Raw genomic sequence first — 19,115 nt, 5'->3', positions numbered from 1 at the left:
AAAAGATTTGTTAAAATGGAAGGACTACAGAGGGAAATGGAAAAGATTTGCAAAAAAAAATTTCAAGAAACTGTCTTCTCCACCAAGGAAAGGAGATCCTATATTACAGTACTTTAAGTGCTTATACAGTGAGTGGAAAGGGTACTAAAGAGAACAAAGATGGGAAAAGTAGTCAGACTGGAACAAGTACTGTATATATGGAGCTCCATGCTGGAAGTTTACAATTGTGAAGGCAATGAGAGAGCGATACATAAGGGATCCAAAGAAGGGGAAGATATCAAAGGTGTGGACAGAAGCTCAGATCTTATTTATGCCCCCCCCAAAAGGTGACCAAGAGAACAATAATAACTGCTGTCCCATCTATACAAAATCTTTATGAGTCATCTACATATGAATTAAGGGAATCTGCAATGAGAACATTAAGAAGGAACATGCAGGCAAAATTCAAAAGTGGATCACAATCAGAATTAACTGAAAGATGTAAAGAGATTCTACTGTGTCAATAATGACTGTTGATTATAAAAAATCATTTGATTTGGCAAAAAAAAATCTTTTATTACATCAAAGTGTCTCCCATCCATACATTAAGATAATTCAGGATTCCTTGGGACATTTAACAAAAGAAATAGCTGTGCTGAATAATTTTTGATAATTAGCATCAGGAAAGATATAAAGCTGGTGGTGGTAAGCTTGTCAAAGTTATCTGCCACTGTGATGGAGGAGTTTTCCAGTGTAAGGTCCAAGTTGATTATTATATATGACAAAGTCTTCCAGACATTCTTGCTTGCAGGTGGCATGCTGAATGCCTGAAGTCCCAAGACTTCTCCAATAATATGTTGTTGGGTTTTTTGTTTTATTTTAAATGAATTCCTTTATGTACTTAAAAAATTCCATTGGGATAATGCTTGGGAAAGAGTAACTAATTTTCATTCATTCATTTCATTTATAGTTTTCAACATTCACTTTTGTAAGATTTTAAGTTCCAAAATTTCCCCCCTTTTTCCCTCCACCGCTTCACAAGACAGCACGCAATCTGATGTAGTCTATACATGTGCAATCATACTAAGCATATTTCCACATCAGTCATGTTGTAAAAGAAGAATCGGAACAAAAGGGAAAAACCATGAGAAAGAAAAAACAAAAACAAAAAAAGAGAGACAGTAAATACTATGCTTCCATCTGCATTCAGACTCCATTGTCCTTTCTCTGAATGCAGATAGCATTTTTCATCATTCCGTCTTTTGGAATTGTCTTAGATCATTGTATTGTTGAGAAGAGCTAAGTCTATCAAACTTGGTCATTGCACAATGTTGCTGTTACTGTGTACAATGTTCTCTCCTGGTTCTGCTCACTTCACTCAGCATCAGCTCATGTAACTCTTTCCAGGTTTCTCTGAAATCAGCCTGCTCATCATTTCTTACAGAACAATAGCATTCTATTACATTCATACACCACAACTTGTTCAGCCATTCCCCACTTGATGGACACCTCCTCAATTTCCAATTCTTTGCCACCACAAAAAGAGCTGCTATAAATATTTTTGTACATGTGGGTCCTTTTGCCTTTTTTATGATCTCTTTGGAATATAGAACTAGTATTAGTATTGCTGGATCAAAGGGTGTGCACAGTTTTATAGCCCTTTGGGCATAGTCCCAAATTCTTCTCCAGAATGGTTGGAGCAGTTCACAACTCCACCAACAATGCATCAGGGTTCCAATTTTCCCACATCTTCTCCAATATTTATCATTTTCCTGTTCTGTAATGGCAGCCAATCTGATAGGTCAATAATATGTTTATCTAGGATAGACAGCACAGATAGACAATCAGATGGCTCATAGCTGCTGAAAAGGAAGAAAGCAGGCTTGAATTGCTTTCAGGAAATTGCAAAGCTTTCCATCAAAACAAAATCCCATCTTTCAAAACTAATATTTTCCCAATGTTGCTAAATGGCAGTGACAAGGAACATCATCACATACAAAGAGCTAAAGATGAGTATTATACAAAGGACAATGGGGATGTGGATGATGAATGTGAGTAAGCTGCAACATATGTCTAAATATGAACTCTACAGAAAAGGAAAAAACAGGATGTCATCAAAGATAACAACATATGATAGGAGAAGATGGGCTGGTCAAGAGTGAGGAATGACATGGAGACAGCCAGAGTATTGGTACCTCCTCAGAGGCCAAGAAAACAATAAGGAAGCCCTCTAGCACATTACGTGGATGGCTCAATGGTGAATTTTTGAGAGAACATGGACAAGAGTTAAACCACATGGGAAATCTCCACTGTTGGAGCAAACTCCTAATTCAATGAGATAACAGATTTGTTTGAGTAAGTAGGATGGGAAAAATGAGTCCTTTTCAGTTTTTATTAATGACTATATTATATTCTTACCATTCTTCTCTTACCTAAGACCTAAATTTATTTATTTTTAGTTTTCAACATTCACTTCCTTTAAGATTTTGAGTTTTAAATTTTCTCCCCCCTCCACATTTTCCTCCCTCCCCTAGACGGTGTACAATCTGATATAGGCTCTACGTATACATTAATGTTAAGCATATTTTCCCATTAGTCATGATATAAAGAACAATTAGAACTAATGGGAGGAACCACGAAAATGAAGTAATAAAACAAAACAACAAAGGAAAAGGAGAGCAAATAGTATGCTTCCATCTGTTTTCAGACTCCATATTTCTTTCTCTCAGTGTGGACAGCAATTTCCATCACGAACCTTTGGAGCTGCCTTAGATTGTTGAATCACTGTGAAAAGCCAAGTCTATCAAAGTCAGTTATCCCATAATGTGGCTGTTACTGCGTACATTATAACCTAAATTTTTGACAGCCAAGAAGGGCAGGAGTGCTAATGGTGGTAAGGGATCCCAGTCTTAATGGTGGTAGTAGTTGTAGTAGTGGTGGTGGTGGTGGTAGTAGTAGTAGTAGTAGTAGTAGTAGTAGTAGTAGTAGTAGTAGTAGTAGTAGTAGTAGCAGCAGTAGTAGAGAAGGTGAGAGCAATACCTGAATGTGCAGACCACTAGAACATAATGATTAAAAGTGATGCTAAGCAGTCATATCACACATTTCCCTATTAACTTATCTTCTGTGTATCTTGCCCAGGGTCATAATCACAGGGAAATTTAGAAATCTGTTTTCCTCTAAGAAATTTAAGGAATCTCTGCCTAAGCTGGAAGTCCAATTCTCAGTATACTGACTTTTCTGTGCTTCTTCATATAAACCTGTTCTTTTTTTAAAGTTACATTTATTTTTTAACATTAATTTTTAAATTCTGAGCTCCAAATTCTCTCCCTTCTTCAAGCCTCTGTCTACTCATTGAGAAGGCAAGCAATATGATGTTAATTATACATGAAGTCATGCAAAACATATTTCCATATCACCCATGTTGTTAAAAAAAAGGGGGAGGGAGAAAAATTAAAGATACTTCAGGAAGTGGAGGCAAGATGGTGGAGTAAACACCTCTCTTTTGATCACATCACCTAGGAAAAGTTGAAAATTTACAGGTCCCTAGAAATATCTCTGAAAATAGCTGCACAAAAGCCCTAAAACTTGGGACACCACACCCTCCACACTGCAAGCAGCACCCTACCTTAACAAAGAGTTAAAAAAGTCAAGTAATTGGCTGGTAACACAAGCAAACAGTGGGGAAAAAACTCAGACTACAGAATCTTACTTTGGTGACAAAGAAAACATGCTTCAATCTGCACTCAGAGTTGATTAGTGTCTCTGGAGGTGGATAATATTTTTCTTTGTGAGTCTTTTGGATTTCATTGATTAGAGTAGCTAAGTTTTTCAGAGCTTATCATAATTACATTATTGCTATTACTGTGTACAACGTTCTCTTGGTTCTGCTCACTCACTTTATTTAGCATCAGTTCGTATACATCTTCTCAGGTTTTTCTGAAACCATCCCGTTCATCTTTTCTTATAAACACAATAGTAGTCCATCACAATCATATACTATAACTTATTCAGTCATCTCTCCAAATGATGGACATTTCCTCAATTTCCAATACTTTGCCACCATATAAAGATGGTGTACCTTTGTACATATTGGTCCTTTTCCTTTGATCTCTTTGTGATACAAATTTAGTAGTGGTATTGCTAGATCAGCAGGGATGCACAGTTTTATAGCCCTTTGGGTATAGTTCTAAATTGCTATCCAGAATGACTGGGCCAGTTCACAACTCCACCAACAGTGCACTAATGTCCCTATTTTTCCACATCCCCTTTAGCATTTGTTATTTTGCTTTTTTGCCACTTTAGCCAATCTGATAGGTGTGAAGTGGTACCCCAGAGTCATTTTAATTTACATTTGCTGAGAACAACTACATCATTCACAGCTGATATTCGTACAATACTGCTTGTTACTTTGTACATAATACAATTCACTTTACATCAGCTCATGTAAGTCTTTCCAGGTTTTTTTGAGAGCAATCTTGCTCATCATTTCTTATAGCACAATAGTATGGCATTTAATTTTCTACGCACATGTTGTTTCTTTTGCTCTTTCACTTTGTATTAGGGACCTTTTGTTATGAAAATTAGTTGTATTGTAATTTTGTCTGATTCTATAAGGTAACTTCTTCATAGTTTGATTAATACAAGACTAAATTTGTAAATTAATTTAGGTTATGTTTAGGTAAACTGGTGAGATCTGACCAGAACAATGAATATCTCCCCAATCATTTAAATTGTCCTTTGTGTAACAAATATTTTGTAGCTTAATTTAAGACTAAGTGTGCTTTAGAAGACTAACCCCAGGGGTAGCTAGGTGGCGCAGTGGATAGAGCACTGGCCCTGGATTCAGGAGGACCTGAGTTCAAATTTGGCCTCAGACATATAACACTTACTAGCTATGTGACCCTGGGCAAGTCACTTAACCCCATTGCCTAACCCTCCCCCCCACAAAAAAAGGGAGGCTCACCCCCAGGTAATCTGCACATTTCATACTTTATCTGAATGGAATTTTTCTTTCTGTTGTTTCCCTCCAGAATTTAAAATAGAAATTATGAAGACTTTTTGTATGCTGCTACTTCACTGAAGAAACTCGTTTTTAGATGATTCTCTAGGGTTTGCCAAAAAGGTATCAGATAGGTAAGTATAATACCATTGTAAGTAGGGTGTAATTTTGCCTTGTCTCTCCTAGTGTTCATACCTCTAATTTCATTCCCACGTTTTAGTACTACAGACTTAGAGCTAGAAGGGGTCTCCATTCCAATTTCATTCAATAAAACCACAGGACATGAATGTAATGAAATAGCATTGTGCTTAAAAAGAGATGAATCTGAAAAATTCAAATAAGTATGGGAATACTTATGTAAACTAATGCACCATGAAGTAAACAGAACCAGGAAAACAATATATACAATGACTATAAATATGTAAATGGGAATAACAATAAAAAATTACACAGAACACAATATAACTATAAATAATCAAGCCTCACTTGGGAGATCTGACAAAATGTACCTTTCTTTTTCCTTTGAAGAGGTGTGCAACTAGCAGCACTGAATAATGAATATGTTGTCAAATTTAGTTGATATGTTGGTTGATTTTGCTGAATTGTTTTGTTTTTCTTTCTCTTTTCCTTTTAAGAAATTTAGCTGTCAGGGGCTGAGTCAAGATGGTGGAGAAAAGGCAGGAACTCATCTACAAGCTCCCAAATTCCCCTCCAAACAACTTTAAATAATGTCTCAAAACAAATTCTGGAGAAATAGAACCCATAAAAGGACAAGGTGAAACAATTTTCCAGCCCAAGACAACTTACCTGGCAGGAAAGGTCTATTTCGTCAGAGTGAGAGTAGAGCACAGTAGAGCATAGGCTGTGCCAGCACAAGGTAGGATGTAGCAAGCCTTGTGGGTAGTAGCAGTGAGCTGAGGTTTCCAGATCTCCCAGCCCACAGAAGGTAAGGGGCTGACACAACTGGTCAGAAGGAAATTACATGGGTCCCTTTGCTGGCATTGGGTGTTAAGACACTGTTGCAATGCCCACATATAAATCAAGGTCTCAGAGGTGGCAACCTAGGTGGCTAGGAAGACCACAAACACACTTGTGGCTTGTAGCCACAGTGGAGCAGGAATCCTGAATATAGTTCAAGGGTCAAAAAGAGTGCTTACAGTCACTCACAAACCAGAGTACAGGCCAGGAGAGCAGTGACCACACCTCTCCCTTAGACCATACCACCTTGAAAAAACTGAAAACATACACATCTCCAAGAACTAGTTGAGGACAACAGGAAGAAAGACCTAAAGCTTAGGACAATGCCCCCTCCACCCTGAAAGCACAGCCCCACTTTAACACAGAGTTAGGAAGTCAAGAAATAGGCTGGAAAAATGACCAAACAACAACAAAAAAGAACTTGACATAGAAAGTTACTATGGTGACAGGGAAGAGCAAAACACAAACTCGGAAGAAGACAACACAGTCAAAACTGCTATATCCAAAGCCTCAAAGAAAAATGTGAATTGGTCTCAGGGCCCAAAAGAATTACTGGAAGGGCTCAAAAAGGATTTTAAAAATCAAATAAGTATGGTAGAGGAAAAATTGGGAGAAGAAATGAGAGCAATACAAGAAAATAATGAAAAAAAGAATAAACAGCTTGGCAAATGAGGCACAAAAGTACTGAAGAAAATAATACTTTAAAAAACAGAATACGCCAAATGTTAAAAAGAGGCACAAAAGCCCACTGAAGAGAACACCTTAAAAAAGCATAATTAGTCAAATGAAAAAAGAGATACAAAACCTCACTGATGAAAATAATTCCTTAAAAATTAAAATTGGGCAAGTAAAAGCTAATGACTGAATAAGATATCAAAAACCAATTTTTTAAAAATGGGAAAAAAATGAAAAAAATAGAAAACATGAAATATTTCATTAGAAAAACCAATGGATCTGGAAAATTGATTAAGGAGAGATAATTCAGGAATTATTATACTACCTGAAAGCCACAATCAAAAAAAGTGCCAAGACATCATCTTACAAGAAATTATCAAGGTAAACTGTTCTGATACTCTAGAACCAGAAGGTAAAATAGAATACTGATCACCTCCTAAATGAGATCCTAAAAAGAAAAATTTCAGAAATATTATAGACAAATTCCAGGGCTCCCAGATGAAGGAGAAAATATTGTAAGAAGCCAGAAAAAACAATTCAAATATTGTGGAGCCAGTCAGGATAACACAAAATTTATCAGCTTCTAACATTAAAGAATTAGAGGGCTTGGAATATGATATTCCTCCAAGAATAACCTACCCATCATAAAAGTATAATCCTGCATAGGGTATGTGTATATTCAATGAAATAGAGGACTTTCAAGCACTACTGATGAAAAGACTAGAGCTGAATAGAAATTTTAGTTTTCAAATACAAGAGTCAAGAGAAACATTAAAAGGTAAACAGGAAAGAGAAATCATGAGGGATTCAATAAGGCTAAATTGTTTACATTTCTATATGGAAAGATGATACTTGTAACTCCTGAGAACTTTCTCATTATTAGGGCATTTAGAAGGAGTATATATAGACAGAGGACACAACTGTAAGTTGAATATGATGGGATGATAACTACAAAAATAAAGTTAAGGGCTGAGAAAGAAGAATACATTAGGAGAAGGGGAAAAGAGAGGTAGAATGGGCTAATTAATGTTAGTTCTTGGGTGCAGATGCAATATTTTTCTAATTTTAAACCATTTTTGTGTCCATGGAATAAAAGCTACTTGGTCATAGTGAAAAATTTCTTGCCTATATTGCCATCATGTGTTTGTAAATCTTTTATTAAAAGTTTTACGTTGATTCATTAGTGGAATTTGGTCTATAATTATCTTTCTGTTTTATGTACCCTTAGTTTGAATATCAAGACCAGAGTGATCTCCTCAAATGAAAATCTACCACAGTAGACTTTTTGTTAGAAACGAAGCTGCTCAGCTTGCCCTAGCACAAAAACTGCCACTTAAATACATATTAAGTGAGTGTGAGAGTTTAAATGCAGCTGAAATGTGTGTTTACCCAGGAAAAGATTAATACCCTGCAAACCTTACATAGCTTACATAAAGGCAATAAATAAACAAAATATAGGAAAGAAAACCTTTGGAATTAAAAGTAGGAAAATATTTCAAACCTTATTTTTCAGGAGTTAGGGTACTCTATCCTTCATTAACATAGACTGCAACCTTTTCATGACTTCAAATATGTTCTTCCAGAATTACTGTGGCTTAAAAAAATTATTTAAGCCAACCAGGTGAAGAGAGGTAGGTAAATCAGTACATTATGAGTAAAGAATAAGAAGACAGACAAGAAGACTTAGATGAGAAAACTGCTATATTAAAACAAGGGGGAAGCAGCAGAAAGAAAACACCAAAACATCAATAAACAATATATACCACTAAGGAAAAATTTAAATGAGATTTAAATTGCTGATCAATGTTCAATTCCATTACTGGTAATGACTTGCATAACATTTCTGAAGATGCTTTATGAAGCCATCAATTTTAATGTCAGGAGGAGATTTTAATAGACTGTGGAACAACTGATAGATTTAAATTGATATTCCAGGCTTATGAGATTGGGTTCTACAGTCTAAATAAAAGAACATCTGTCATTAACTTTCAGGAAAGACTGATTTTCTATTTGTACAATACTACTTTATAAGTATATCAGTTCCATGTTCTTCAAAGCGTCACACCCCGGATTTAGAGAGCTTCTTGGAAAATTCTCAAAATATGCTGAATTATGAATTGCATCCTTAATAAGCACACCATAATGGCATGAACTAGAAGAAAAGGAAAGGGAAACATTTAACAAAATATAAATTGTGCCTTTTGTTTTACCAGAAAATAAAATGTGGTATTTCTAGCACGTGTTAGACATATGTGCAGTGGAACCACTCATTTTAGTGCAATCAGTCATTACTCAATCTTGCTTATCTATGTGTGTGAATGCATACGTGCACACACAGAAAGGAATGTGATAGATTAATATTTCATAATATGCTCAAACACTTATTTCTTAGGGGTTCTGGCAGATGCTCATGCTCAGAAAGGATGACTTTCCCGGACTGTTTTGGAGACCAAACCTTAGAGATGATGAACAACCATCTCTGATTCATCATATTTTACAGAGAAAGAGGTCAAGTATAGACCACAAACACTCAAAAACCTCACTTGCCTGGATATTTGTTCCTGCCTTCCCCATCCAATCTTTCTTGGACGTGTTAATGAGCAGCCAAACTGAAAGAGCCTTCAAGCTGCGATAATCCACTAATGGACAATACACCCCTAACTCTATTTATGATCTAGTTTTAAACTAATAACACTGGGAAAAAGGTGGTTAGCACAGAAAAGTAGAGAAACATTTGAATTTTAAGTTACTTAGTTAATGGTGAGAGGCTTCATAATGGGTAAGAAAGACAACTGATTTAAATGCCTGCACTCCAGTTTTCTATTTTCTAGGTCACGGTTTTGAGGCACTTTAAAGACATGTCATCATAATGAGACTGAATTTCTCTTAGTTGGTAAAAGTCTATACTCCTGTACCTAAAAAGAAAAGAACTTGAGTATGAATTCCATAACAACAGAAAAGACTGAACACTACTGGGAGTGCACCTCACACTGCCCCCCGCCACCAAAGAAAGGTTATTTATAATGAGCACACATACCTGAAAAAGGAGATTTAAAAATTCATTGGCAAGAACATTCTTCACACTCCAGATCTGATAGTCCTCCAGAGTAAGATGCCCCTTCTGGAAGAAGGACAACACTTAAAATAAATTGTTTTAGAGTATTTTGCTTTTAAAAGAGAAATGAAAATCAAAGCTAAGTTACAAAACTTTTATTACTCATGTTCAATTTCCAAATACTAAGCGTTATCTGAAAACTAGGGAAAGTAGAATCAGATTAAAAGTAACATACACTGGTAAGAAATGCATATAAACCAGGTCAAAGCATTAAGTAGATAGGGTGGCAATTTAACACAGGAAATTTTATTCAAGAAAAAAAAAAGACACTTGAGAATAGCGTTTCACCTAAGTAATCTGAATTTATGCTCTTTCAAAAAAAATGAATTTTTTGAGGAAGAACATAATGAAAAAAATGACTGCCTTTGGTACAATGATTTTCTTAAAGTTCTGCATAACACAATCTAACATTTCCTTTTCTGACAGAAGGAGTAAGAGACCAGAATCCTTTCAGGCTTTTTTTAGCTAGAAACCGATGCATTCTTCTTGTTAGGAAGAAATAGTTACATTTACGTGTAACATAGTAACAAAATATTTTAAAATCATAGAATCATATATTTAGACACATGGAAAGCTAGAACTTTAAGGCTTTGAAGGCTATTTAGTCCAATCCCTTCATTTTATAGTTGAATAAACTGAAGCCTAAGGAGGTTAAGTGACTTACCAAAGGTCATAGGATAATAAAAATTGGAGCGACAAGGTTTTATTTTTTTTAATATTTTAAATTCAACTTTATTTTATGCAGTTTCAAACTCTCCTAATCCTACCCATTGATAAAAAAATAAAACACGTTGCTACAAATTATATATACAGTCAAATAAAACTATTTCCCCAATTAGCTATGTGCAAAAATTTCAAAAAGAAGATACGGAAAACAAAACATGCCTCAATCTGTACTTTGAGCCTATCAGCTGTCCATCCAGAAATGGATAGCTTAGTTCATCACAAGTCTCCTGGATCTGTGGTTGGTCAGACTTCCCAAGTCAAAAATGTTTATCTTTATTGTTGTGACTATACAAGCCTTGCTAATTCTGAGAACTTCTCTCTACATCACTTCACACAAGTATTCCTAAGTTTTTTCTGAAACTATCACATCATTTCTTAACAGCACAAGAGCATTACATCAACTTCATATACCATAACTTGCTCAGCTATTTTCCAAGTGATGGCCACTCCCTCAGCTTCCAATTCTTTAGCACCAAAAAAAATGCTTCTATAAATATTCTGTACTGGGAGAGCAAGGAATAGTTTACCCGTCAGATTTACAAAGAATAGAAGAATTTATGACCAAACATGAGATAGAGAACATTATGAAATTCAAAATGGATAATTTTGATTACATTAAATTAAAAAGTTTTTGCACAAACAAAGCCAATGCAACCAAGATTAGGAAGGAAGTAGAAAACTGGGAAATTTTTACAACCAGTGTCTCTGATAAGGGCCTCATTTCTACAATATATAGAGAACTAAGTCAAATGTATAAAAATACAAGTCATTCCCCAGTTGATAAATGGTCAAAGAATATGAACAGACAGCTTAGGTAGAATTGTCATTTTTATTATATTAGCTCAGCCTACCCATGACCAACTGATGTTTTTCCAATTATTTAGATATGACTTTATTTGTGTGAAAAGTGTTTTGTAATTGTGTTCATACAGTTCCTGGGTTTGTTTCAGGCAGTAGACTCCTAAGTATTTTATAATATCTACAGTAACTTTAAATGGAATTTCTCTTTCTATCTCTTACTGCTGGGCTTTGTTGATAACATATAGAAATGTTGATGACTTATGTGGGTTTATTTTATAGCCTGCAATTTTGCTAAAGTTGCTTATTATTTCAAATAGTTTTTTACTTGATTCTCTAAGTATATCATTATATCATGTGCAAAGAGTGATAGCTTTGTTTCTTCTTTGCCTATTCTAATACCTTCAATCTCTTTTTCTTCTCTTATTGCTAAAGCTAACTTTCTTTCTTTCTTTCTTTCTTTCTTTCTTTCTTTCTTTCTTTCTTCCTTCCTTCCTTCCTTCCTTTCTTTCGGGGGCTAGGCTATGGAGTTAAGCGACTTGCCCAGGGTCACACAGCTAGTAAGTGTCAAGTGTCTGAGGCCAGATTTGAACTCAGGTCCTCCTGACTCCAGGGCTGGTGCTCTATCCATTGTGCCACCTAGCTGCCCCTAAAGCTAACTTTTCCAGTATGATATTGAACAACAATGGAGATAACATCCTTCTTTCATTCCCAATCTTATTGGAAAAGCTTCTAGATTGTCCCCATTACATGATGTTTGCTGAAGGTTTTAGGTATATGCTACTTATTATTTTAAGGAAGACTCCATTTATTCCTATGCTCTCTAGTGTTTTTAACAGAAATGGGTGTTGTACTTTATCAAAAGCTTTTTCTGCATCTATTGAGATGATTATGTGGCTTCTGCTAGTTTTGTTGTTGATATGATTAATTATGCTGATAGTTTTCCTAATACTGAACAAGCCCTGTATTCCTGTGATAAATTCTACCTAGTCATAGTGTATTATTCTTATTAAGGAATGGCTGAACAAGTAGTGGTATATGAATGTAATAGAATACTACTGTGCTATAAGAAATGATAGGCAGGGAGACTTCAGAAAAACCTGGAAAGACTTGTATGGACTGATGCTGAGTGAAGTGAGCAGAACTAGAAGAATGTTGTACACAGTAAGAGCTACGTTGTGAAATGACTAACGTTGATAGACTTAGCCCTTTCTCAGTAAATGCATCGGATCTAAGACATTTCCAAAAGTCTCATGATGGAAAATGCTATCCACATCTAAAGAAAGAACTGTGGAGTTTGAATGCAGACTGAAGCATACTATTTGCTATTTTTTTCTTTTGTTTTGTTTTGCTTTCTTTTTCTTGCAGCTCCTCCTATTGGTTTTAATTCTTCCTTACAACATCACTAATGTGAAAGTGTTTAATAGGAATGTACATGTACAGCCTATATCAGACTGTGCGCTATCTTGGGGAGGGAGGCAGGCAGGGAGAGGGTGAAAAATTTTAAACTCAAAAGCCTATGGAAGTGATTGTTGATAAACTAAAATAAATTAATAAAAAAAAGTGTACTTAAATATCAATACCCAAAAAAGTAAGTCACAGCACCATTTATTCAAAATAAAGATAAATGGTTAATTACAAGTAAAATTATGCATGTATCTGTAAATTTCAAGATTAAAAAAAAGCAAAGAAATGAAGCAAGGTATAGCAGATAGGATACTGGACTTGGAATAAGGATAATGTGGATCCAAATCCTGTCCCAGACACTTACTAGGTGTGTGACCCTGAGCAAATCATTTAACATCTGAGCCTCTGCTTTCTCATCTATAAAAATAAGGGGCGTTGGACTCCATGGTCTCTAAGGTCACTGCCAGCTCTAGATCTATGATAATACAACTACAAAAATTTTTAAATAGAAAAAAATGCAACAAACACCAAAGAATTTATTTTCATCTTTTCATGCCATAAAGGCAAAAAGTAGTGGAGAAACAACACAGGCATGAATATGTGCACAGGAAGTATCTTATATTGCTAGGAAAAGGGATCTCGCCCCTCATCAACAGTTTTGTTGGGGTTTTTTTGCTTTTTTTGGTGAAGCAATCAGGGTTAAGTGATGTGCCCAGGGTCACACAGCTGGTAAGTGGTAAGTGTCTGAGGCTGGATTTGAACTCAGGTTCTCCTGAGTCCAAGGCCAGAGCTCTATTCACTAAGCCACCTAGCTGCCTCCCTCATCAACAGTTTAAAGGAGATGAAGTTTTCTGTGGCCATTCTGTGGTGCCTGAGAAAAGGTATTCCCTACTCCAATCCTACCCAGATGCAGGGCAACCTGACCACTCTTTATGACTAGTATGTCATTAGCATTACTTTAAGTGGATCAAGCAGATCTCTGCCTATAATTATATTCTATGTTGGGTATAAGAAAAAAAATTACCTTTGTAATGATGGAGGGGACCTACAATTTTACCAACAACTTCAGAAAACTGTCCTGTAAGATCCATAGAATTTTGGGTTATTATTGTCAGCAACTGCAGGTTGACAAACATAAAATCTTTTTGCTATGCCCTCTGCATTCAGACCATGTTGGTAAATGAACAGATAAAGACTCCCTAGCATGGAGCATACATGATGATATCCGTAAGTGGGAATCTCATAAACTTACTGCAAAAGAAGATGGAAAGACTGGTAATCTGCTGATTCCTAGTCTTGGAAGAGGCTGGCTGATAAATTCAGAGGCTTTGAGGGGATCATATACACTGTCTGCTCCTACTCTGAGGAAAAATAACAGATCCTGCCCTTGGAAATCTTGAATTGGATGTCTCAACGACATCTTAAACTCAACATATCAAAAATTAAACTCATTAAATTCCCCAAAATTCCTTCTCCTAACTATCAAGAGTACCACCATCCTGTCTGGTGAAAGGCTTGCAATGTAGGCATCAACCTCATGTGGGAAATGATTAATTTAGAGCCCTATTTTATTTAGGTCACTGGTTAGAAACTGAATTGAGTTTGACTCCATAGTGAATCTACTTGCTTAACCAATGTTTGATAAGTAAATGATCAAGTCCAGTGTGGTAAACTCAATGGTATGGAAAGACTCCAGCTATTTTTGACTGTACCCCCACCAGGGGGCATCTCATATCATGAGGAAGATCTAAGGTCCATTTTATTAGAGGGGGCCATGACTCTAGCTAGCTCTGTGCTATTAGCTCAGAGTCCTGCCTAAGTTTCTTTTATTGAAGACTGGACAAGATTGGACCCCACATTCATTCTTTAACGGTATCCAACGTGTTGCCAAAGGATGTCAATTTTATCTTTGTAACATTTCTCATACACATCCTCTTCTCTTCTCTGACACTGACATAGTCTTGATGCAGGCCTTTATCACCTCATATCTCTACTACTGCAGTGGCCTGCTAGTGGATTTTCCTATCTAACATCTCTCCTCACTCCAGTTCAACCTTCACCCAACTGTCAAACTGACATTCCTAAAGGATAAATCTGATCATATCACCTTGTTATTAACAAACTTTAGTGCTTTCCCCTATTGCCTCCAAGATAAAATATAAAATCCTTTGTTTGGCTTTTAAAACTCTTCATAACCTGGCCCTTTCCTACCTTTTCATTCCTCTTACACTTTGCTCACTTCCAAAGACTCTGTAATCCAGTGGCACTGGCGTCTTTTCTTTTCCTTGCACACAAGACGCCATCATCTCCCAATTATGTACGTTTTCTCTGGCTGTCTCCCATGCCTGGAATCTTCCTACTTCGTCTCTATGTTCTGGTTTCCTTCAGGAAATCTCAGCTAAAGTCCCATCTTCTGCAAGAAGCCTTTCCTTATCCTCCTTAATCTTAGTGCCGTCTCTCTGTTGATTATCTCCAATTGATCCTGTGTATATCTTGTTTGTACATAGTTGTTTGAATGTTATCTTCCCCATTAGACTGTGAGCTCCTTAAGAGAAGGGACTATTTTTTTTGCCTTTCTTTGTATCCCCAGCATGTGGCACAATGCTTAGCGCATAATAAATACTTATTGACGTGATTGTATATCACTAACATTCTCACAAAAGACCCAAAATTTGGCCAAAATGTCCTTAACAAAATGCATCACCATCAACATAGTGTCATTCTGCAGGTCTTTCAGAAGGTACAGTATGTGAAGGAGGAGTCAAAAGCGACATACCTACTAGAATACCAGCAAAAAAAAAATGACTGCCCACATGTGTGCCAGGGCTGATTATCAAAGAAAAAATTAGAAACAGGAAATATTATCCATGAGTAATCAAGGGCATAGAGATCATGGCCATCCACAGTGGCAAAAGCTAAGAAGTCCAGGAAGACTAGATAAGGGCCATGAAGACATTCTGACAAAGCAAGAAATACGTAACCAATGACAGCCTCTAAAGGTCCGACAATCTGGCACATTACCAACAATGATATACCAAAGAAGATCAATAACTAGGCATATCAAATTGACCAAACAGGGTGGTCAGTCACATGGTTACTGCCTTCATGAACAGGTCTGTGGTTAGTTAGGTGTTGTCACACCTCAAAACACTGCCAACAGAGGGCCGGAGGCAAAGTAGACCAAGTAGGTCAATGACAGAGGCCAAAAGGACTCTTTTTCCTCAAGTATGTCATCCATTAAAGCAGAAATAATACTTAAACTAAAAATAAACAGCCCTCAAACTTTTCCTTTCAGTTTGCTGTAAGTTATTCCAATTTGCTAGTCAACCACTTCATTTCATTTCTGAGTGGAAAGGCTCATAAGCAAGGGTGCCTCGTATGTATATTTCCAAGCAGACAGAGACATCAGAATTTACAAAGAATTAAGCCTAGAGACAAGGTAAGCAGATGGCTAGAATACCACATGCAAGGGAAACAACAATCCATATAAAGAATACTTTAGGATGCTAATTTTTATACATGCACACATATATTTAATGCCAGAAAATGTACTCCCATGGCACATGTAAATTTATTTGGGGCTGTCTTGTTATAAGTGGTCCAGTGAAGGTTCAAAGCACTGATAGTAACAAACAGAGATGACAATTTTTTAGCAGAGAACAACACGGGTTCAAATTCCATTTCTTCCATTTAATAGCTTTGTAACCTTGGGCATTAATATTCCTGGGCATCAGATTCTTAATCTATAAAATGAGGGTGTTGAACTTAATGACCTTTCAAGTGCCTTCCAGCTCTAAATTTATTATTCTATGATCCTAAGGGTGTAATCTTAGTTCAAAGAAATGTTTATCTTGACTCTTTTAGCAAGTACATATAAAGAGTATGACAGAAGAATTAATTTTAACTAAGATAATGCTAACCAATAAGGATAAAAGAATAATATCCTGATTTGTAATGCCTTTAATTCTAGCTCACTTATTATTTTTCCTGAGGGTAGATTACATAAAAATGCCCATGCAGTTGATAGTTTCCTAATTACATATTTTAAATACATTCATGAAAACTAAAGCATGTGGTATAGTAGATAACTGGCCCTGACCTGACAAAGCATAGAGTTCAAATTCTACTTTTGACACATACCAGCAGTGAGACAATAGACAAGTCACTTGAGATCTCAATGCTCCAAGCAACTTTCTAAAACTACACACTGCAGATCAGTTGCCAATCTACATCAAAGTAAATCCCTACACCAATGAAAAAAAGAACATTATAAACTCTGGTGTCAAGTAAATTTAGATACATTTTATAAAAATTTCTAAAATCAACAAAAACAGAAAGGCACATGACAAATGTTTTTAGATGAAAATAAATCAGTTCTATTGAAAACTCACCTTTGTGGTGTCATGTGCATTCAATATGCCTTCTACAATGTCTGACAAATTCATGTGCAGTTCCTTTAAAAACAGGTAAGTAAACACAAATTTTATTATACTATGCAGCAACAGGGAAAAATAATGAATATACATTATTTTTGTCATTTTGGATGGCAATTTTAATTTACTATGAACAGATTCTGATACTTGCTTTGACAAAAATAATAAACCTAAAAATCACACTCAATAAAAATCTTCAATTTGATTCAACAAAGTTATTAAAAATTTAGTCACTTTCTTAGCATTATTTCTAATTGATTTCTAGAATGGCTACACGAATACAGAATTCCATAAGCAGTTTATTAGTATGTTTGTCTTTCTAGGATTCCTCCAACATTGACTGTTTCCATCTTTTGTCTTTGCCAATTTGCTTGGTGTAAAGTAAAACTTCTGAGTTGTTTTGATTTGCATTTCTGTTGTGATTTGGAAGAATTTTTCACATTTTGCAGTTCATAATCTTTTAGGAATTGTTTATTTCCTTAGAACACATCCACTGGGGAATTGCTCTAAGATGCAAAAGAATGTACCCCAAAATATTTATAACAGCCTTTTTTGTAGTAGCCAAGAACTGGAAACACAAAGTAGATGTTCACCAACTGGAGAATAATTAAAGAAATCTTGGTACACAAATAGAATGGAGTATCATCCCTACACTGAACAAAATGAAGAATAAGAAGAATGAAAAGTGAGTGGAGAAGAATTAGGAAAACAACACACACACACACACACACACACACACACACACACACACACACGGACAATGTAAATGGACAGAAAAATACCCAAAAACAAAATAAAAAATTGAAACTAAATGCTATGACTAGGTGTATCCCTGAAAAAGAAATAAGAGAATGCACTTCCATCCCTCCTTTGTAGAAGAGTTGGACACTATGGGTATGGACACTATAATATGTCTGTATTGGTTGATATGTTGGTTAGTTTTACTGAAACTGTTTTCACCCTCTATTTTATTGTTATGAGGGGTGGCTCTCTGGGGAAAACCATTTTGGGAAATTAAGGTGATTTAAAAACAAAAGACAGTCACAATTTTTTTTTTAAAATAAGTACTTATTAAACACCCTATGGACAAGGCTCTGTGTTAAGTTCTTGGGATAAAAGGACAAAAATGGAAAATCATGTTTGTCTTCAGGAACCTATATTTTACTGAGAGACACAAAACAAATACATTGAAGAGGAAGCTAGAGAATTAACAATTAGGGGAAGAAGAAAAGGTATCTTACAGGAGATGTCATTTGAGTCGAGATTTGAAAAAAGCTAATAGATCCCAAAGCTAATCCAATGCATTTAAATCTGTTTCTTCCCCAACTGCATACACTTTGAGAAGTAGCCACACTGACATCATTCGGTAAGTAACTCCCCTTGTCACCCAACTTACAGGGGAAAAACTGCCACAACAGGTTCACAGCATAGAACTTACAGGGATATCATCTGTGCGGTTATCCTTCCAGACCTCTAAAAGTGCAACAACCATGTCTCTCAGTTCAACTCGTGAGAGGACTCCATCACGATCAACATCAAACACCTTAAAACAAACTAATGAAGAGAAATTCTTAAGTAAGATAAATTATTTTTATGCTCAAAAGTACATGGCAAAATACTGGCCATTGTTTCCAGATAATCAAGAAAGTTTTCAGGCAACTATATGATTGGGTAAAGTTGTCAGACAGTACAATACTTAAAATGGTATTAGCAGTGTTTTGGGTGAGCAGGAATTATGCTATATCACACATAAACAAAATACCTTATTAAAAATTCAGGGTTTGGTTTGCATCATCCTTTCACTCTAAACAGGGCCTCTTTTCCTCCCAGTTGAAATGAAAAAGCTAAGTTGCTTTAAAAACACACTATTCTTAGTTTATAGTACCATGGGATCAGAAATTGAGAGCAGGCAGGTTTATTAAAGGTCAATGATTCCTCCTTATATTAAAAATGAAGAAACTGAGACCCACTGATGTCAAATGAACTGAATAAAGTTAAAAAGGCA

The 19,115-nt window shown here is 35.8% G+C and overlaps 1 protein-coding gene across 1 annotated transcript in view; it reads right to left on the bottom strand.

The window, feature by feature from the left end:
• The window catches only part of USP32 (ubiquitin specific peptidase 32), a 263,795-nt gene that overhangs the window by 86,063 nt on the left and 158,617 nt on the right, over positions 1-19,115 (bottom strand). The window contains 3 exon segments of the mRNA XM_020991809.2: positions 9,669-9,752; positions 17,069-17,131; positions 18,549-18,664. Of these exon segments, the coding sequence (XP_020847468.1) occupies positions 9,669-9,752; positions 17,069-17,131; positions 18,549-18,664 (263 nt within the window).

This window comes from Phascolarctos cinereus, unplaced genomic scaffold (assembly GCF_003287225.1).
Source record: "Phascolarctos cinereus isolate Bilbo 61053 unplaced genomic scaffold, phaCin_HiC Scaffold_5;HRSCAF=322, whole genome shotgun sequence".
Classification (NCBI taxonomy): Eukaryota; Metazoa; Chordata; class Mammalia; order Diprotodontia; family Phascolarctidae; genus Phascolarctos; species Phascolarctos cinereus.
The sequence above is the reverse complement of the archived record's forward strand: the minus strand, read 5'-3'. Positions and strand labels throughout refer to the sequence as shown.